The sequence below is a fragment of the Rhea americana genome, unplaced genomic scaffold, assembly GCF_003343005.1.
Source record: "Rhea americana isolate MKP2758 unplaced genomic scaffold, rheAme1 scaffold_32, whole genome shotgun sequence".
Lineage (NCBI taxonomy): Eukaryota > Metazoa > Chordata > Aves > Rheiformes > Rheidae > Rhea > Rhea americana.
In genome coordinates this window covers 1,896,583-1,916,714 of record NW_028186446.1, presented here as the reverse complement: position 1 = coordinate 1,916,714, position 20,132 = coordinate 1,896,583, and the positions used below count along the sequence as shown (strand labels likewise).

Below are 20,132 nucleotides of genomic sequence, written 5' to 3'. Positions count from 1 at the left end.
AAAAAAAAAAAGAAAAAAGAAATTTATCTGCTTGTTCTCCAATATATTATTTCATTATAAAGAGTATTTGCTAACGCTTTTTTCACAGTTCTGATTATAACTGATAGGGKTTTTTTCTGCAACAGAAAGGTATTAGTGTGTGCTTTTTGTTGACTCGAGTGGCTGTTGTCATGCTTCATGACATTACAATATGCAGGCTACTGAAAATACTGATAAAGCATTTCAAAGTTTAGAAATAATTCATGCTCAACAACTTAAGCAAAGTACTGTAACCTAAATGAAATGTTTTATGACACTAGAATTTTTCACTTCTCTGAGTATATGTTTAAAGGAGGAACTGAATCATAAATACTGAAGGTGAGAATAAAAGGCAGCAAAGTACTACAGTATATTTCTCTTTTAGTCTTCCTATTTTTGCGATTAGCAAGCCTCTTCTGAGAACTACATAAAAGTAAATGTCACTTCTGTCTTCAAGAAGGATAAGAAAGAGGATCTAGGGAACCACAAGCCAGTAAGCCTCACTTCAGTCTCTGTGAAGATGATAGAGCAATACTGGAAACCAGCCAGCATGGATTTGTGAAGGGGAAATCACACTTGACCAACATGATAGCCTTGAAGACGAATGATGTGACAAGATGACTGGCTTGGTGGATGAGGAGAGAACAGTGGATGTTSTTTATCTTGATTTTAGAAAGGCTTTTGATATTGTATCCTGTAACATCCTCACAGACAAACTGGTAAATATGGGCTAGAATAAAGGACAATGAGGTGGATTGAAAACTGACTGAACTTCTGGGCTCAGAGGGTTGTGAACATTGGCACAGCATCCTGCTGGAGGCCAGTCACTACTGGTGTCCACCCAGAGAACAATACTGGTTCTAGTACAGTTCCCTATCTTCATTAATGATCTGGACGATGAGGCAGAATGCATCCTCACCAAGTCTGTATATGACACAAAACTGAGAGGAATTGCTGGGAGAGGTTGTGCTGCCATTCAGAGAGATCTCCACAAGCTGGAGAAATGGACCAAGAGGAACCTCATGAAGTTCAGCCAAAGAGAAGTGCAAAGTTTTAAGTTTTGCACCTGGGAAGGAATAACCCCATGTACCAGTACAAGCTGGGTGCTAACCAGCTGGAGGAGAGCAGCTTTGCAGAGAAGGACCTGGTGGAAACCAAGTTGAACATAAGCCTACAATGTGCAACAATGTTGCAGCAAAAAAGCCCAACAGCATCCTGGGCGGCACTAGAAAAAAACCATTATCACCAGGTCAAGGGAGGTGATCCTTCCTTTTTAGTCAGCAATAGTGAGGCCTCATCTGGAGTACTGGATGCAATTCTGGGCTCCCCAGTACACAAAAGACATGGACTGACTGCAACRAGACCAGTGAAGGGCCACAAAGATGATTAAGGGACTGGATGTATAGAACTGGAACAGGCTGCCCAGAGAGGCTGTGGAGTCTCCTTCTCTGGAGATACTCAAAACCCACCTGGACGCAACCCTGTCTAAAATGCTCTTGGTGACCCTGTTTGAGCAGGGAGGTTGGACCAGATGATCTCCAGAGGTCCCTTCCAACCCTACCCATTCTGAGATCCTGTGACGTGTATAAGGATCCAAGGGGAGTGTACAAAGAGGACAGAGTCAGGCTTTTCTCGGTGCCCAGTGGAGAGGTCGAGAGGCAGTGGACACAAACTGAACACAAGAAGTTCTGTCTGAACACAAGAAACACTTTATTGTGAGTGTGGTCAAACACTGGAACAGGTTGCTCAGAGAGGTGGTGGACCCAATTGGACATGGTCCTGAGCAATCTGCTCTAGCTGACGACTACTTTGAGCAGGGCAGATGAGCTTGATGATCTACAGAAGTCTCTTCCAACCTCAACTTTGTGATTTTGTGAAAGACATGACCCTGTCATTTGCAAATAAGGATTTTTCTCATTTTGATACCAAATGGTTAATACAGATATTAAGGCAGAACAGTATCTTGTTTCTGGAAAGAGATTAATAAACCTGCTTATAAAGAAGTTACCCATTTGTAATCAACTTAATTCAGTTTTTCCAAAGCAAAAATGCAGTTATGCTGTGGAATGGAGATAAAAGCAAGAACTACAACTCTGAAAACAAAGGCATCTTTGTCGATCTATCAGTAGCACATGCACACTCATTATTACTGTTATACTCATGGCTGAAAAAAAAAGCCGTTTCATATCGTATTTCTAAATAACTTACACATCATGAAAATGAAARCTTGTTCATGAATTTTCTGTATCAAAGTACAAACAAAACTAATCTGATTATATCTTTATGAACAATGATTGTAGAATCACTAGCTAGAAGAATGTCACGTCTTAGGTGCAAGTTTTGATGGAAATGGACATCTTACATGGAAAATATTTTATCTCTATCAAGATAAAGGTTGAGTAAAGCTAGTAGATGACTCTGCAAAGGATTTGGCTGTTTGGCAGGGGATATTAAATCCATTTTTTATAGCAAGTCTTTAAGACAGACAACATATGTGTGCACACATGTCTGTGTGTGTGTGTGTCTGTGTGACACACACCATCTATATATGCAGCAATGCATTTCCTTTAAGTCAATCAGAATACAATGCCTTATGTACTCAGGTGACAACACCTGAGTCTTTCATATACTGCATGCCATGGCAAAGAAGCAAGCAGTTCCTAGATGTTATTTTAAATTTAARTCTCTAAATGTGGAAATACTTTGGGCAATTCAGGAGCCAGTTGTAGACATTAAATACAATATTTGTATGTATGTGTGCATATGCATGTATTTTACAGAAAGAGAACTGAGTTTCACATGAGGATACCAGACAGCTCCCCATGTCCTTATTTTCCARTTACCTGAACTTCAAATCAGTTCTGCTAAAACACTATAGCCACCTATTACTTTAACATACACAAAAGCCTAAGGAGAAAATCAAAGCTAACTCAGTTGGTTCAAAAGCTGAATCTTGCTTTGATACTTTTGAAATTCAGGACACAGCAGTGGAAAGAAACACACTGAGAGCACTCAAAAAGACCTTGACAAAGACAAATGTCTTTGTGTGGATTTAAAACCACCACTTTAATCACAAAGCTAAATAGTAYTGTTGCTCAGATTATTCCTTTCTCACAAGAGAGATGTAACAAATGAAATCCAATTTGAGGAACAGGCTAGATTTAGGAGGTATTTCTTTGCCTCAAGACGAGCCTGTATCAAAGTTTTACTTTACCAGGTGGCCATGGATTCCCAGAAACCCTCGGACTGGCAATTGGAAGGTATCTCCCTTAGGGTCTCTGAACCATTCAAGCAGAGATGCTGTTACTGGCTAACATCTCTGTTCACATTAACATACAGTCAGTATTTGTATACCTCCCATTGGCATACAGTCACGGGGAAAAAGTTAATGCTATTCTGAGCAGGATTAACTTGTTCTTTACCTTTTATGGTGGTAGCATATGCTATAAAATGAGGTTAAATCTGCATATGGCATAGAAAGWCTGACCCTTTCCCATTTCCACTTAAGCAAGAAAGCCATGAGGGCTGCACAAGGGTTCTGTATGACTTCTAGTTATATAGCTCATAGTTATGTATGAAGAAAGGACTGCCCCCGCCTTGTCTTACTCTCTATATTCTGTAACTGTCACATTTTTCTACCCTTTCTATGATGCAGCGAGGACAGGAGACCAGACAAATCTGTAAGGAAACAGTTCAGAATCCTACATTAAAAATTGGAAGAGAAGGAACTTTTTTTGAATAGAAAACTCTGTTCAGAATAGAAYAGCAGGACAAAGGAACCACTGTGGGTAGATTGCCTTCTTGAGGCAGGTTAGGCCAAAGATAATAGATTTGGAACCTTCTAGCCTTTGAACTAGCACAAGATCTTTTATAAAAAGTCTTCCATCTGAATWCTGAAGATGCACAGAAAACTTCTTCAAATGATGTCAGGTCTACCAAAAGGTCTACCATTAAAATAACTGATAAGAAGGATAAGGAAAAGATTCTTGACAGTGCGATGATGTTATAAAAAAAAAAAAAAATCCTCTAAGTGTCACCACATCTTTTCTTTCTTGAATGGCACCCAAGAACAAAAGTCAGAAGGTCACAGTTTGCACTTCAGAAAGTACTGAATGAGGATTCAATTGACACAGCGATATGTTGTCTCAACAGGCTAGAGATAAAATATTCTGGAAAAAAATACATATTCTGAGAAACAGATTTAGCTCTAAGAAGCTGTATAATTTGGAATTTTCTGTTGTACTTTTCAGAAAAGCATGTGAGACTTTTCCCACATGTGACGGGAGTTCACAACAGCGTTTAAAGTGTTTAATCATGATTCTGAAAGGGAAATATCATCATTTACATTAYATTTATGTAATCTCAGCTCTCCCAAAAGATTTATAATTGTGACCAACAATAGCATGTTACAGGGTATYTGGAAAAAAAATAGATGAAAAAGAAAAGGCTGTGCTCAGCCTATGAAAAGCAAGGAACAAAGAAAGAAGTAGGACAGACTTATTCAGTCTCTACCATTTCTGAACTCCCTACATGGAAAGGGTAGCTCTTGCTCAGTACACGAAAAAGCAGCGAGGAACATAGCGTAATTTGGACAGGCTGAAAACTGATACACCCTAACATCACAGTAATGACCCACACTGCATCCAAGTGAGATTGGAAAACCTAACAGCTCTCCCACTTTCATCTGAGGCAACCAGAAATTCAGTTCACCGATTTCAGCCAGTTACTCCACCTGCTTTCAAACAAAAGCAGATGAACATTGACAGAGGGATGAAATTAGCAGCAAGTCGGTGCTGGGGAGAACAGCAGGAGGTAAAGAGGAATAAAGATGAAAGCTCCTGCTGCTTCTAAGCTCTTCGTAGCTGAGATCTATCATGTTTCTCTCAGACATAAGCAAATGCATTCAAATCCATATGCAAGAAAAAGTACAAATGCAAATATAGTCAAGAAAYTGATCTATCAAAAAGTGGTCACTTATAAAAGCTCCAAAAATTAAAGGCCACTCTTATTTTATTAATCTTCAGTAAGAATGAACATGCATTATCCACATCTTTAAAAGCATATTTAAAATATGTAACATCCAAAAATCCAGGGAATTTTAAAAGTCAACTCCGTTTCATGAGAAGGGTCCCAGGAACACCTTTTTCTAACTATAGTTAGGTGTTTGAAGCCTAGCCCATCTTAATTTGGAAATCTTGTGTTCCCATCAATCTTCAGGCAGCACAAACTTTGGGTAAAGCTGCATGGATGCATATAACAAAAAAAAAAAAAAAAAAAAAAACAGAAAGTGCTTTACCTTTGAATACTTCTTGACCTTAAATATCCAATGACAAAGTTTCCCAGGGGTTCTTTGCCTATCTGTTCTAATTTTAACAACATTGAAAAACAAAGCTGTTACAACTATACAACTACACAACTACAAGCTGTACTGGCTTTGCAGGGACTTTACAGTTAATTGAGCTGTAGCTATTTAGCCTGCAGTAGGCACTAGCTTTGCCAGCTCTGTAGGCRATGATAAAGCTCCCTAAGTTACAGCCAAGCTACTGTCTTTTCTTACCTCACAGCTCCAAAGCAATCTGTTTTTTAGGGACACTGAACTTATTCTCAGACTCTAAAAACACAGTTACCAAAACCCTATCCTAAGATGTATACACTTAAAATAGTTTCACATCCACCATAATCTTAAACATATTTCTTAAAACTTCCAGAGGACTGCAGAGCCAGACATATATGAAGCTTTTAGACATACAGTTATGGAAATTTAAATTCCTTGATTGGGCTCAGGATGGAAATGTGAAAGTCCTACCAACTGCCATCACACACAAGAAAGTYATCATCAAGCTTTCTTAAGAAAAAAAGCATAAAAAGCATGGCAGAAAAGAATGAATGGGTTTATTTTTTGAAAAAGGATCATTAAGCTTTAAATAGAACAAAGGACAACTTATTCTCCACTGACAGAGACTGGATTCCAGTTGCATTTTTCGTATTTAACTTCTACCAGCAGGTCAAGAACAACTCCTAAGTATGCAGATACTGCTTTCCTGTGCCCTTGATCTACAAGCATACAACCTTCCCAACCTAATCTGATACAGTGAATACAGGCATATCACCACCAATCATCTAACTAGTGCTGTGAGGGTATTTGTTGACTTAAAATTGTAAAGATCCCTATGCTACACATCTGCCAAACATCACTAAACTGGCATATACATGCAGTAACTCCTCTGGCAATGATTCAACATGAGGTCACAAGAAYGATAGCTGCTGAATGAAAATCTAATTCCTTGTAACCCTTCTTTAGATGATATGGGCACAAACTATGTTATTTCTCTTGAATAATAAAAGCACAGATGCTTTACAGCACATGCAGTATGGTTGCTACAAAGCAGTATTCTCCATYTTGCACATATTAGGAATGCTGCGTAATAAATTATACACAATCACTTACATAAGAATTCCCCTGGAAAACTGCTCCTCTTCCCTGTAGCTCCTTCTTAGCAATTACTCCAGTACAATTTTCCACAGAGAAAACTTGTGAAGATTTATACTCTCCAGCCACCCAACTTCAGAAAGAGAGGTTTCAGAAAGTCTCCCAACTTAAGAAAGATTCTCCAGTCTGGGGCATAACAGGCGACTCCAATTTCTCTCTCCAAGGCTTTGTCTTCATTTTGTGCATTTTGGGGGGCACCTATTTGTAGGGTCTTTGAGGGGAGGTTGTTAGATCTTGTGTTAACAATGACAGTGTTTACCCTTACTTCCCCTGTTTGAGAATGGACACAGAATTCACACACTGTACAGATTTCTATTCTTTCTGAAGGAAATTTTTACACTACATATTTGCCATTCTAAAATTTTGCAACACACCTGCTTAGGAAACTAGATTTCTTTCAATAAATCCTAGACTGATTTACCATGAAGCAGAAAGGTAAAGATGTGGAACATACAGAAGGGAAGACAACAAAAGGAGGCTATAGCCTTAACCCACCTCTCGCTCTTGTGTTAGCACCGCTCACCTCAGCAGTGTTCCCGTAACAGCAAGGCAGCTGACTCTTCCCCTCCTCCTTCCCAGGTAAGGATGGAAGAGGCCTGACACTGCTGCAGATCTTTGAAGATGTTTTTCAGACAAGAATTTAGCCTCTATCATTCCCTTCTTCTACAGAGCAATCAGACGCATTCAGTTCTTTCCCACAAGTCATAAAAAAATCCAGTATGTATACTGAAATTCTCTTTAACAATTTAAAGAAATTTACTAAGCAAATGGTCTGTTCTTTGGAATTTTATAATGCAAGCTAGGTATCTGTTTCAGTAACATTTATGGGCTATTYTTCACATTGCTACCCATATGTGGTATTAAGGTAATGTCTTTGACACTGSACTAGATGGAAAATTATTATCTGGGCAACCATCAAACCAAACAGACAGTCTCTGATCTGAACACTTTTAAATATAAACTACAAACAGGTACAAATACATATTAATTACAATAAATAAATAAAAGAATAATAAGAGAAAAATACACCAAAAGGTCTATTTTCATGACATTTAAATGGTGATGTATAAAAACGCTTCCAAAACACAGCCATTTTAGAAGTCTGAAAAGCCTATTAGAAACAAAATATTAGCGCATACTAAAACATTAAAACAGAATTTTATTAATAACAGTAAATGAAAACAAGCAGAGCAAAGAGGGCAACAATATTTACAAGGAAGGGAAATGAAAACCGAACACAAACAGCTGTCATGATTAGCATAGGGAAGAAATAATTTTATTGCCAAAGAAAGGAACACAGTAAGCAAGTTAACTTCATAAGCAAGGCAGCAATAAAACTAAGGGATGGTTTTCCACACACATATCTAAAAAGGGGAATCTGTTCTATGCTGCATATGAGCAATGTTATTACTCAGAAATCAAACAAGGTATCTACAGACTAATAAAGCGAGCTGTTTCTAGAATTAGAATCTATCACACAGTCCAATATTCAACCTAGACTAAAGTATGACATTACAGGAAATCAGGGGAATGAAACAGCTGATGAAACTTTAGGTCAGTAAACTTTTCTGTTGGTTACAGTGTTTTTAATAGCACCTAAGTCTACTGCTAAAACACTTCTGAATCGTTGTTAGTTACATTAAAAGATTAAACCACAACTACACTTAACAGAAAAACAATTAGTTTCTATTAATTTACTAATTTATATTTTACAAAAAATAGTCTAAATGAGAAAATAATGTATAAATCATTTCCAGACACTAGTGTCTCAGAAACAACAGCTGCAGGCACTTTCAGGACAGAATAGTAGCAATCAGTATACAGACAGGAGCAAGGCTTGCACCACTCACATCTGTATGATCAGAAGACCCCATAGGTTTAACTCACTCATGTGTGTATAAATATATAAACTCTCCAATTAGTGCTTTTTCTTTTCCTTTTTTCTTCTGCTATATCTTCTGGATCTTCAAAAATAAATTAGATTATCCACAATTCAGTGAGCTGAATGCACTGTGAAACATCCAGTAAAATGCATATCAAAGAAAGCGTAATTTGGAGGTAACCGCCACAGACCAAATTCAAAGAATATTTAGCACAGACTACCTCTAAATTTGGTACTAGAAATTCAAGAGACTGCTGAGCAGCTTTAATAAATAAGCCTTTTTATATAGGTATCTGTTTTCTCTCACACCTACGTAACTGATAACGTGGTAGAAGACACAAAACWAGATCTGCTGTAAAAGCAGAATTACTTTTTAAGTAGGAACTTTAACTGAAGTCTCAACAAAATTTCACTAGGTCCTTAAAATTTACTATGATTTTTCTTATGCTACTTTGCTACAATATTTTTCCCTAACAAATATTTAGTGTTTTTTTTTTTTACTTTTTCTTCCATTTTTATCTTAACTCAATATGTAACTCCTTAGTCACAGACTGCATATTTAAATTCCACATTTCGCTACTTTTCTTAGTATCTTTCCTTCATAGCTTTCTTTTCTTTGTGTCTCATTTTGTTGCTGTCACAGTAGTAACAATATGTTTCCCTATACACAGCTAGTTATAATAATATATAGCTATACATTCCCTCAGCATGCCCACCGCTTAAGATTTCAGTCYGTAACTTCCCCCAGTTAACATCAGACAACATCCCCAACAGAAACACAACACAGGAATGCTGTTTTCCTCTCACGAATTTACACAAGGAGCCCTAAGAAAGGTTAAGCAATTAATTTCCTCTATTTTTAATTTACAAATAATGAGAGTTTTGTCTGAATTTTCCTTGCACTGATGGAAAATTAGAAAATAAGGAATAAATCAAAGCCAAAATCTGTCTGGCATCTCCATTATGAAAGCCTTTGGAGTGAAATGTCCCAGCAAAACTCTGGCTTGTGTTAACATCCATCCATTTTTTTGATTAGGCCAACACTACTCTGCAGATAACTGAAATTAGAAGTTGATCTCATCTTAAGTGGTAGTTGTACTTGTTCTAATTATTCCAATCTAAATTAYGTGGCTGGATCCAGTCAGCTAGCCAACAGAAATCAAGAAAAATCTTCTAGCAGTTTAGCAACGTCCCACTCTCACTGTATTTCAGTCTCAAACTTATCAAGAAGCTTCAAGAGGTTATACAAGCATTTCTCTCTGGTTCCATTCATGCTGCTGAGATCAGTCACTACCACAATACAGAACCAAGTGTGTTCAAGATGGATGAAGTTAATGGGAAAGCTTCACCTTGCTCAGGCCTTACCAGTTAACTCCACAGCTGTAGGTAGCATTACTATCAACTAACCCAAGTCTGGCACAACATCACTGAGATTAACTTCTGAAACCTAGTCTTAYAATATAGTCTTCTTTACTTTTATGGGCCTGACATTTGTTACTGATACAAAAATAAAGAAAAGMAAAGCAAATCTAGAAACAGATTCCCCTTCCCATCTTAYGTATCATGTATGTCCAACTTCTACATAATATAAAACATCAAAAAYTATTTCTACTGATAACTCCTACATATCTGTATAAAGTTCCACTACACAGAAGGCAGGATAGCATTTACCAAAAAAAACCCCACATAACCTGAGTTCTGCCCCTAACCAAAACCCTACAGAAGTCAAGAGATAAATTCTCATTAACCTAATAGGATTTGGATCAAGACTCAAATCTAGTATCAGTCCCAGCCTATTACGATGAATACCTGAAAATACAATGCATGCATATACTCCCATCAAAATCATAAATGCCACCACATACTTTATACATTTTATGTAGATATGTATTCATATATATATGAAATAAAAATTTTAAGAGCCTCGCTAGACGAGCTTAGCTTTACTAACATTAAGCACAGGATTTTTGACCAGCTTCAACTATAGTGCTCTAGTGACAGCCAAAAGTAGAACTTCTCCAACAATAGAATGAAATGTATTTTCATAAAAGTATGCCTTTATAATTTAAATAAAAATCATAGGAAATCTCTCTGCTTTCTCCTGAAGGAAACTTACTAATACTGAGCTTTTATAACAAGCTATTTATGAAGGAAAAAAAACATTATTCTGTATTTGACATTTATAATGACATGATCCCTCATCTAGACCAAGCTCACATTAAAAAACCTTTTAAGTGTCAGTAAAGAGGTGCAAAAAAYCTATACCTACTATTTAGTTATTAAGTCAGTACCAGATCAACTAAAAAACTGCAAAACAATAAGCATATTTGAAACACAGGCTGTTAAGCCTTGAACTTGGCATTACAAATATCGAAAGCTACGCTTGTAACCCAGTACACACCTCATTATCATGGCACAGCTGCAGAAGCAGACAACTCACAGATGAAATATGTATCATTATGAATAAATGTGTCAGATCATCCAATAATTATTATTGAAACAAAGCAGTACAGAAGAACTGCTGAAATTCTCTCATAAATTATCTATCTCCAGTTTTCCCTTCTTTGTGAAAGGGGCCCCTTTAAAACGGAAAGGGTAGCACAAGCTTAGCATGGAGTTCTGCTGTACTTTAAAGGTTTCCAGCTTCAGGATGCTAATCACAGAAGACAAAGCTTTTTGCCCTGTCCGTCCCCAGACTGGCTCACTAGGCAAACACACCGGGACTCCCGCCGGCACAAAGGCGGCTGCAGGAACATGCGCCGGGGCAAGGGCTGACGAAGTGCAGCTGCTGGGACCTCAGCTCGGATGCCTGTGAAACTGCACTACCAGGAAAAGGGCCTATACTGAGGGCTGACATTCTGCTACACCGCCGGCTCTTCCCTRCTTAAGGAATTACACTGCAACAGCCAACCTAATTTTAAAAGATACCTGAGTAGCTGCAACAGACTAGGCACCTCAGCTCACTACCAACTTCAGCTGATTTTGAATCAGTGCCCTAAAGGCAAATTGTTTATTATTTCTCTACCAAAACTCATTTTCAGTACCTTCTACCATAGTAGGCCCACACAGAGAAGGCACATACAACCATTTCTGCAACAGAGCTTGAGGCAACCAGGCTTTGATAATGAAGCTGTCACCAGGGAACACAGGAGAGGCTGGCAGGGAAGGATACAGGGAGCGGAGCAGAAAGCATGACAGACATCTTGCACTCAGCTAGGTAAGAGCCAGACAGGACAGGGTCCGTGGGGAAACAAAACCCATGCAYAGCCAACAAGCTTTTTATGAAGCCTGTATTTCTGCTTCCAGATCCCTTTGCTCTTCTGATGGCCTTCAATCAAGAAATGCATTTCTTTTCTTCAGGCCACAGGTATATAAAAATATGCATCTACTTTCATTTTAGGTGCAGCCTCTAGACAAGAAATACTACGCATATAGCTCCTTCACACGGCAGATTAACTTCTCACACCCACCTTAAGCATGCATGTGCTCTTCGGTACTCATTTCTATAGTAAATATGACACAAGCCAAAGCAAAGGCAGAGCTGCATTATGTATGACAAGAACCTCTGCACAAAAGAAAAGCTTTGATTTTGGAGCACGAAAGATTCTTCCTACAGAGAACATAAGCATGTAATTTGAATTCCCAAGCTATTCACCACAGCACGCCACTGGAATGAGAAAGTGCAATGTAATTAAAAAAAAAAAATGTATAATCATTAAATGTGAGTGCATACCTTCCCTGATAGCTGTAAACGGGGTTCCTTCCTCTTCCTGTAATCTAATCACCTTCAGTGCCACAAGCTTCCCATTTACCCTGAAAGAGAAAGAGGGGAGGGGAAGGAGAAATAAGAAACACAAAATTAAAGTAGAAAGAGTATTTCTTATAAATAGAGCTTGTTTTCCATCATGTGCTTATTCAATTTCTTCCTGCCAATGTCAGTGATTCATTTATAGCACAGTAAAAAGCACTTCATAGCTTCCATAATGTCAACTTTATATTTTCACACTCACATGCAATCCAAGAAATGATCTCAGTTTTCTGTGAGTCAGTCTGTTTCCCTTCTATCACAGCACCAACTGACGCTTTGTTAAGAAGTATCACATTGCAAAATATGGTTTTAATGTATCWGTCCTTTAATTGATCAAATTGTTCCAACAAAAAAGGCATATAATTTTCACTAATCATTCCACTTATAGTTTATCTATACCTATATCAATTGTCTTTTTCCCTCCATAACTATTACTCTCAAAAAGCTAAGGATATTGRAGATGAGAAATATTTGTTAGGTCATTCTGACCACTTCCCTTTAGAACAGAATTGTTCCTAATGTACATTTTTTACTACATAGCCCAGGCTAGTTTTAGATTATAATGACTCCCATTTATACAATTTAAAATATTTTGTGCTGCAAGAGATGCAACTTCACAGCAGAGGTCACTCTCTTTTCAAATCTATTTGGCTGATTTCAGTTCTAGCATTCAAAACCTCACTACACATTCTTCCCTTTCAAGGCCTCACAGAAAATACAGTCGGTTCAGCTTAGTCAAATTAAATCTCACTAAGAACAGAATGAAATATAAAAACTGATATTGATTACTCTTCTCAAGAACAAACTCATACTTCTGAACTTTTAACAGACTCCTGAAGTAAGAAAAGCATGGGGTGAAGTTGGATTCCTGAAAGGGTTTAATACAGTTGCCAAATAGAAGAAGGATTATTATTGCAATTTCTTCCTGTTTAAAAACTAGCCCTTACAGCCACAGAGCCCTAGGGAAGCCATGAAGCTTCCACGCTYCTGTAGTCATGAAGGCAATTCCCTATTGCTCTGGACCCTAGGAAGCATACTCAATTTTCAAAGCTAGATGACACGGACACCTACCAAGTTTGAATCCATCTTCTTCCTCAGGCTTTTAATTTTTGCAGTCAGACAACTTCAATACCAAGACTGCTRCTCTACATTTTCTTCTAATTATCGTTTACTATTGCCAGAATCTCATTAGACCTGTACAGKGCACTGTAACGACTCTGTAAACAACTTAGGGAGCCTGATTATCAAAAGACAGTTTATTTATCACCTTCCAATCATTCATAGTATTTCAGATTGCAATCAATTCAAGTCTCAGGCCACCAGTCATTGTTGACAGGTAATTATTAGCTTACTCCTAGAGGATTATCTGAATTTCCCCTTATGATTGCTTTATATCCATTTCTGTTGAGATCATAACCAAATTTTTTCTACCATCAGGAAAAAACAAACCTTGCTATAAGTAACTGTGTCATACACAGATACAAGTATAAACCATAATAAAAGCAAAAACGGAAAGATTGATGACAGATGTGTAGTTCACGTACGTCTGCAGTTTTCAGTTCCACCTTCAATACACCATCCTGCCTATCATATAAATAAAAGTAATTAAGGTATCTGAAAAATGTGTTTATACTACAACAGATGAAATAACTGTGCACAAGGGATTTAAATGAGGAAAAGCAAGATAGTTTTGCAGATCAAGAACCAGACACTCTATTCAGTGAATAGAGCGCGATTCAGCATTCAGCAATGCAGAAGAAGATGGAAAAAGCAAACCAATGAGGGTTTAAGGATGTAGGATGTGGAAGGAGTGCAATTTAAAAGATTGACATGTAGCATGCAGAGTCATGTAGATTATGTTCTTAATCTGAAGCTCTACATTTCACTGATCCATTAATAGCAAAACATAACACAAATAGCAACAGTATACACTGACTTTGATGAATACGAAATTATATAGTGCTCTTAAACAGACAAAGTAGGTGGGCTGTGCCATTTAGTTATCACTGCCACTTTGTCATTGGTAGGTGTCATCATCTTGATAGACATCAGGGCAACTCTTAATACTATTAAAATGACTGAACTAATCTCAAGCAATGTTCCTCTGGGATTGCATCCTCCCAGTCAGTATTATTTACCTCCAAAACCTTTTTCTTCCTCAGCTCATTTTCTACAAATGCAAGAATTTCTAAGTGTAAATCCAGAGACAAGAAAAGTTAATGTCAATCTATCTGTCGATCTCCGTCAATTAACAGAGATAGACAGGTACATCCTCATCCTTTAACTGTTCTCCACTGATGCAATCTCAGGATGGAGTTAGATGATACTGCTCAGATCAGCTAATGGCTACATCAGGGTATATGGCCTTGCTCCTGCTAAATTCCTGCCACACACTCTGCCTCTGTCTTGTACCAGCTATCATTCTTGCTAGATCCTATATAAGCCTAAAGCAYATTTTAAAAGTGATAAAAGCATTTTTCATATTTTAAATGCAAAACCCACTAGAAATAGAATGAAAGCAAGAACTGGGACCRCCTATTTGAGCAGCAGCTAGCCATAAAACCAAGTCAGCTATGTTATAAAATTATGCCCTGAATCTTGTGATAACTTGACCAAATCATGTGGCAATTTCCTTAGAAACAATATTTTAAAAGTGAGACATGGAGAAAATTAGCTCTGCAACATATTAGAATTTGCCTTTGGTGTGCTTCAGTAGTGAAGAAATTAGCAAGACTCTTGTCATGCTTCATGTTTGTCTTCCACAGCTTTCAAAGTGTGCTCAGTATTTTTATCGCTTTCAAACACAAGTAGAAAAACTGTTAGGCAGACAGTCTTTTAGACAGTGACAAGAGAATGCTGCTGCCCATTCTAACATCTTGAATTCATTAAACCAGCTCTCACTGCCCAAAGCAAACAATTACACAGCATCTCAAGACAATACACTTAACATGGCCAAGAATTTCATTTATCTCAGCATCTTCCATCCATYCTGTCAACTGTCTCATTAGTTTCTATTAAGGATAATATTGGTTATAAAATTCCTATGTCTTAATTTACAAGCCTTAGTCCTTTCTAATCTAACAGGTTTGCTTTCTCTCCGACTCTCCTCTTCCTTTCTCATATCCAAAAATCTTTGAAAAATGGAGAGAAGTCATGAAGTTTCTCTAAACATCACACAAAGTAACTTTAATAAGGGATGATGTCATCTATGAAAATCATTAGCAGCTGATGGACAGATTATAGATTTATGGGAATTCAATATTTTAATGATTGTCACATCAGCATTACCAAAATAAATACATTGATACAAATGATGACATATGAGAAAATACAGAAGATTAGAAATAATTTAATGTTTTAATGCATCATTAAGAAAATGTAATACTGATAAATACAAAGTAACTGATGATTTAATTGGCTTTAYGGGGAATAATGCCGACAATGCCACATAGAGAACAAAAGAGTAAAATGACACTATTTTCACAAGTTTTTCAGTTATATTTAGATGTGATACATGTTCTAAATATAATACATTTAGAGGATTCAATTAATATCAAAGCTGCCTCTCTGATTTCAATCTGTTTACATTGTACAGAGTTTTATTGCTGGCTGGAGCTGAGGCTCAGTTCATAGCCCCAGCAAGTGCTGAGCATGGGAATATTTCTGCAAACACAAAAAAAAAGGGGGGGGATGAAAAAAACAGATGGTATTGCCACAGTGCTCGTATTCCTGATGCTTTATTTCAAAGTATTAATTTTTATTTAGAAAAATAACTCTCAGTTGTTAGATACTCATTTACATGAAAAATACAAAGCATGATATTCAAATGCAGAAAACATCTARTTAAATATACTCTGTAGTTATATTAACATCCCAAACAGACATCTAAAACGCAAAACAGACTGTGACATAAAGAAACCAGGTTCTGCCCATTCAAATTTTCCTTTGAAAGAAACTTCACAGAACSAAATTCACTACAGATTTAGTCACCTCAGACTACTCCACCAAAGAGAGAGTAACTTCACATTAAGAAAAACACTTAKTAATGGGTAGTACACATTACTACAAATGTGTAATTTGTTCTACCATGCCAGTCAAGCATACATTTGCTACTGCCACTACATTGCTATCCAGTAACTTCTAGAATTGTATTCAGTGTAATTTGGTCTATCCTAGTTTTCCTACTGCACTTTTCTATGCAATCCTGGRTAAGTAATAAAATTACATTTTCTTTCCTCAGTTTCCTCTCACTTATCACAGAAGATAATGCTTAATTGCCTTTGTACAGTACTCTGCAGATTCAATGAAAAATAGTAAGTTTAACACTACACACATACAGAAGCACAGCATTGTGTAATGTTCTCTTTTACATATACCTATAGAGAAARCCTCCCAGTGTTTCCTTTAAATGCTGAGAAACTCACTCACCGAGAAGTGATTGATAGAATCAGTGATTCAATCTTTTTTTTTTTTTAATTTTAAAAAGCATCTATTTACACTTTCTRTACATCCATGTCATGACTTCAAAACGTATTACAGAAAAGCAGCCTACGAAAATAATGAAAGCACAGCAGTTAAAAGGAAAGAAAAATTAGGAAGTTCAAGGAAGTAACTCTAAAGTGCCTCTCATAATCCATCAATATACATTAGTTTCCAACCATTTGGTACTTCAAGACAAAGACAGTTTTATTTGCAGAGGACACACAAAGAATACAAAAAGAAAACAAAAAGTTGGGAATATTTAGGTCCCTAAAGCAACGTGAACCCCAGTAATTTTGAAAGATTCTGACTAAACTGCCCAAATGATGAAAAATGTATTATTTGTGAGCTGGACTGCTGCACATGAAATGTCTCAGGGAGCATGTGAACATAATACCTCACACAGGCACACAGTAAAGCTAGGGGAGTGAATCAAAAGAGAAAGTATCACAAAAAAAACCATGGCAAGCTCTTTAGGCCATCAGTAACCTACAGCACTTCCAACAGATTGTACACAAAACAAGAGAAAGGAGAGTGAAAGCAGTCAAAGAAGTTTCATGACAAATAAAAGGGGAAAAAAATCATGCAACTGAAAAAAATAAACAAACAGGAAATAGCTCTGTCAGTCATCYTCACTGATGGGTTTAGCACCACAAACTCAAAAATCTAAGTACTTAAGTCACTTATTCCTTGTGAATAGCCATCCACCAGCATATATAAGAAATATTATCATAGCTAGATAGATATTCTTTAAGCATACTGCAGTACATCATGGCAATAACAAATACAGGTAGTTCACACAGATCATTCACATATTCGTTATTGTCCCGGGGGTGACACCACTTGGAAACCACAGCTGATGCAGAGCATGGCGAGTGCCTTACTGAGCTGTATCTGTCTCTCAGACTTGTGCTTCATAGCACTAACTCATTTTCAGGTGAATAGTAAAAGGCTATGTCACCGTAGAATATAAACCAAAAATGTCCTGGCTACACGAAAAATCACCTTTCATCTTTTGGTACACATCGGAATAACTGAATACACAAAATTCAGAGTTCAAACAGGCAACAGGATCTTCAGGAAAGCGATGGAAGAAATTTGCTAGCTTCTCCAGCCTTCTTAGAAGTGATCTCTGAGCTGGCAACATCAGCTTCCCCTGGATTCTTCTGCTTACTCAACCAGATACGTTCTCATGGTAACATTTAAAGGGAATAGGAACTAGTATTGAGTTTAGGACAAGAATTGTATTTGTCATAAATTGTTTGAAATGATGGAATTTTATGGTAGGGATTTTAGGCAGTATTTTGTCAACAGCATCTGTTAGGAGTTCTAACTATGTTAGTAATACTTTGAGCACATGCAACTTAATAAAGGTGCCTCATACGCTAAAACAAACAYGGTCAAACAAGAAATAGATCACAGAGGGATCATAAAAGTGCAGGAATAGTACATATACCACTGGCCTGCTTCTCAAAACACAGATTCATGCTGTGTAAGCAGCAGTCACGGATCACATTGCTGTAATGGAGGTGATCTTTTTTTAATCCTTTACCCACAGCTTGATGAGCAATTGTGAAGTGAGGGGAGAGGATGGCAACTGCACCAACTCATAATTTGGTTGCCACATATCAAGTAAGATCTCAGCGCTGGAAATTCAGGTAAATTCATAATCAGTCCCAAGAGGGAAGAAGGTTCATAGCAGCAGGAAGATATACATGCTTATAAGGACAGACAGCTTCTTAAGGAAAAAAAAAGAAAAATACAAAAATTGAAAAGGTATTACTGCTCTAACATTAATTTTCTGCAAACTGCTTTCAAACACAGTAACATTTTCCAAAGGCCCACTAGAAGTAGTGGGGAAAAGAGTTAAGCCATAACTTTCTGTTACACATTTATTTTTGTTCCATTATTATGAGATCTCTTTCCACAATAAAATGGAACCCAGGAAAAGGATCAGGAAAAAAATTTTTTAAAGAAAAGGCATAAATCACTTCAGAGATCTGAATTTCTGTAACTGTAAGAGATCTGTAATTTCTGTAATTTCTTCCCCATGTAGTGAATACATGAGTTAAGCATCCTTTGGGGATTTCATATGATTTTACACAACAAACCATCATTTCAGAGATGAACTTTAAAGACAATCGAAAATGAATATGCCAAGATAAGTTTTCTACATGTAGTCCTGAAGTTGAACATGGGAACTCAGATTTGCCTATTAATACACGTGTCAGCCAAAACCAAATGATTGTTTGGCTATTTCTCCAATAAACAAAAAGCCCAGTCTAACAGAAGACAACTTCACTTCTTTCAATAATTCAATCCCATTCATTCAACAGGTTCTCATACTCCAGGGAATCATTTGTATTTGGCTGTAAAAAGAAAATCCATCATCCGCTAAGAGGAATYAGCCCACTTCATTTAACTTTGTTGGGATACTACCACGACTCCTCAAATAGGCAGAAAAATAGTCAGTGTTGATAGAAAGACAAGTGTTTATTATTACTCATCCTGCCCTAAGTTCTAAAAAGCTGGGCTTTCCCTGACTGCTAGGTACCACACGCATTACTATGAACTTCAGGTAAGGAATGGCTGATTTTKTATCTTTCTAGGGAAGTATGTATCTTTTAATCTTTTCAAACAGTAAACTTGGATCATAATTTTTTCTGCCAGCATAATGATCAACAGAGGAAATAATTTAAGAAAGTGAAATATTCTTTATTTAACAAACCWGGTAAAGATATCTAGGAAAAACAGGCATAGAGGGATCAAGATTTCAGCAAACGATCCTATGAAAATAAGCAAAATTCAAAAACAACTTTCTGCCATGCTGTGTTTCTGGAAATTCCCACTGAACTGAACAGATTCAAGAATGGATCATGGATTACAACTTAATACATGAAAAAAAAATAGGAAAAGTCTTAAACTCTGAAAGAAAACATAATTAAAGCCTTCCTATTATCAAAAATTGTCTGCCTTCAAGCTGCGTCAGTTTTCATTTTAAGAGTGTTCCCCGAGGAGTATGTTCATCAACTTAAATATCATGGCCACCAAAATTATCAACACATCTTATACATCTCCAGGCTACCTTGGGCCTGTTATTCAGGGGCTACCTATCAAAGGAAAAAGAAGTATGACAAAAGGTTGTCTATGATTTCCTCAGCTACATGTTTTCAAAACATTTAACCAAATTTTAGCCTTGAAACTGCAGCCTCGTAGCTGAAACTCCAACCATTGCTTATTTCAGAATTTTACTCTAAAACAGCTTACTGAAGGACACACCAAGACTTGTCAGCTCAARCAAACAGTACTTTCAGGACTCTCCTGAGATTACACAAAAGGGCGCATAAAAGGAGGAGACAGTTCGGGGCTGAAAACTGGATCCCAACAAGCTAAGACATTGAAATGTGAGGAATTCCCAGATTCATCGGAGACTTCTGGAGAAAGAAATGGCAGGA

At 37.1% G+C, this 20,132-nt stretch overlaps 1 protein-coding gene across 3 annotated transcripts in view; it reads right to left on the bottom strand.

The window, feature by feature from the left end:
- Positions 1-20,132, bottom strand: part of CDK14 (cyclin dependent kinase 14) — a 330,258-nt gene that overhangs the window by 214,599 nt on the left and 95,527 nt on the right. For all 3 annotated transcript variants that reach the window (XM_085310484.1, XM_085310486.1, XM_085310483.1), the window contains one exon: positions 12,124-12,203. In XM_085310484.1, the coding sequence (XP_085166610.1) occupies positions 12,124-12,203 (80 nt within the window). The remainder of the gene's footprint in view (positions 1-12,123; positions 12,204-20,132) is intronic.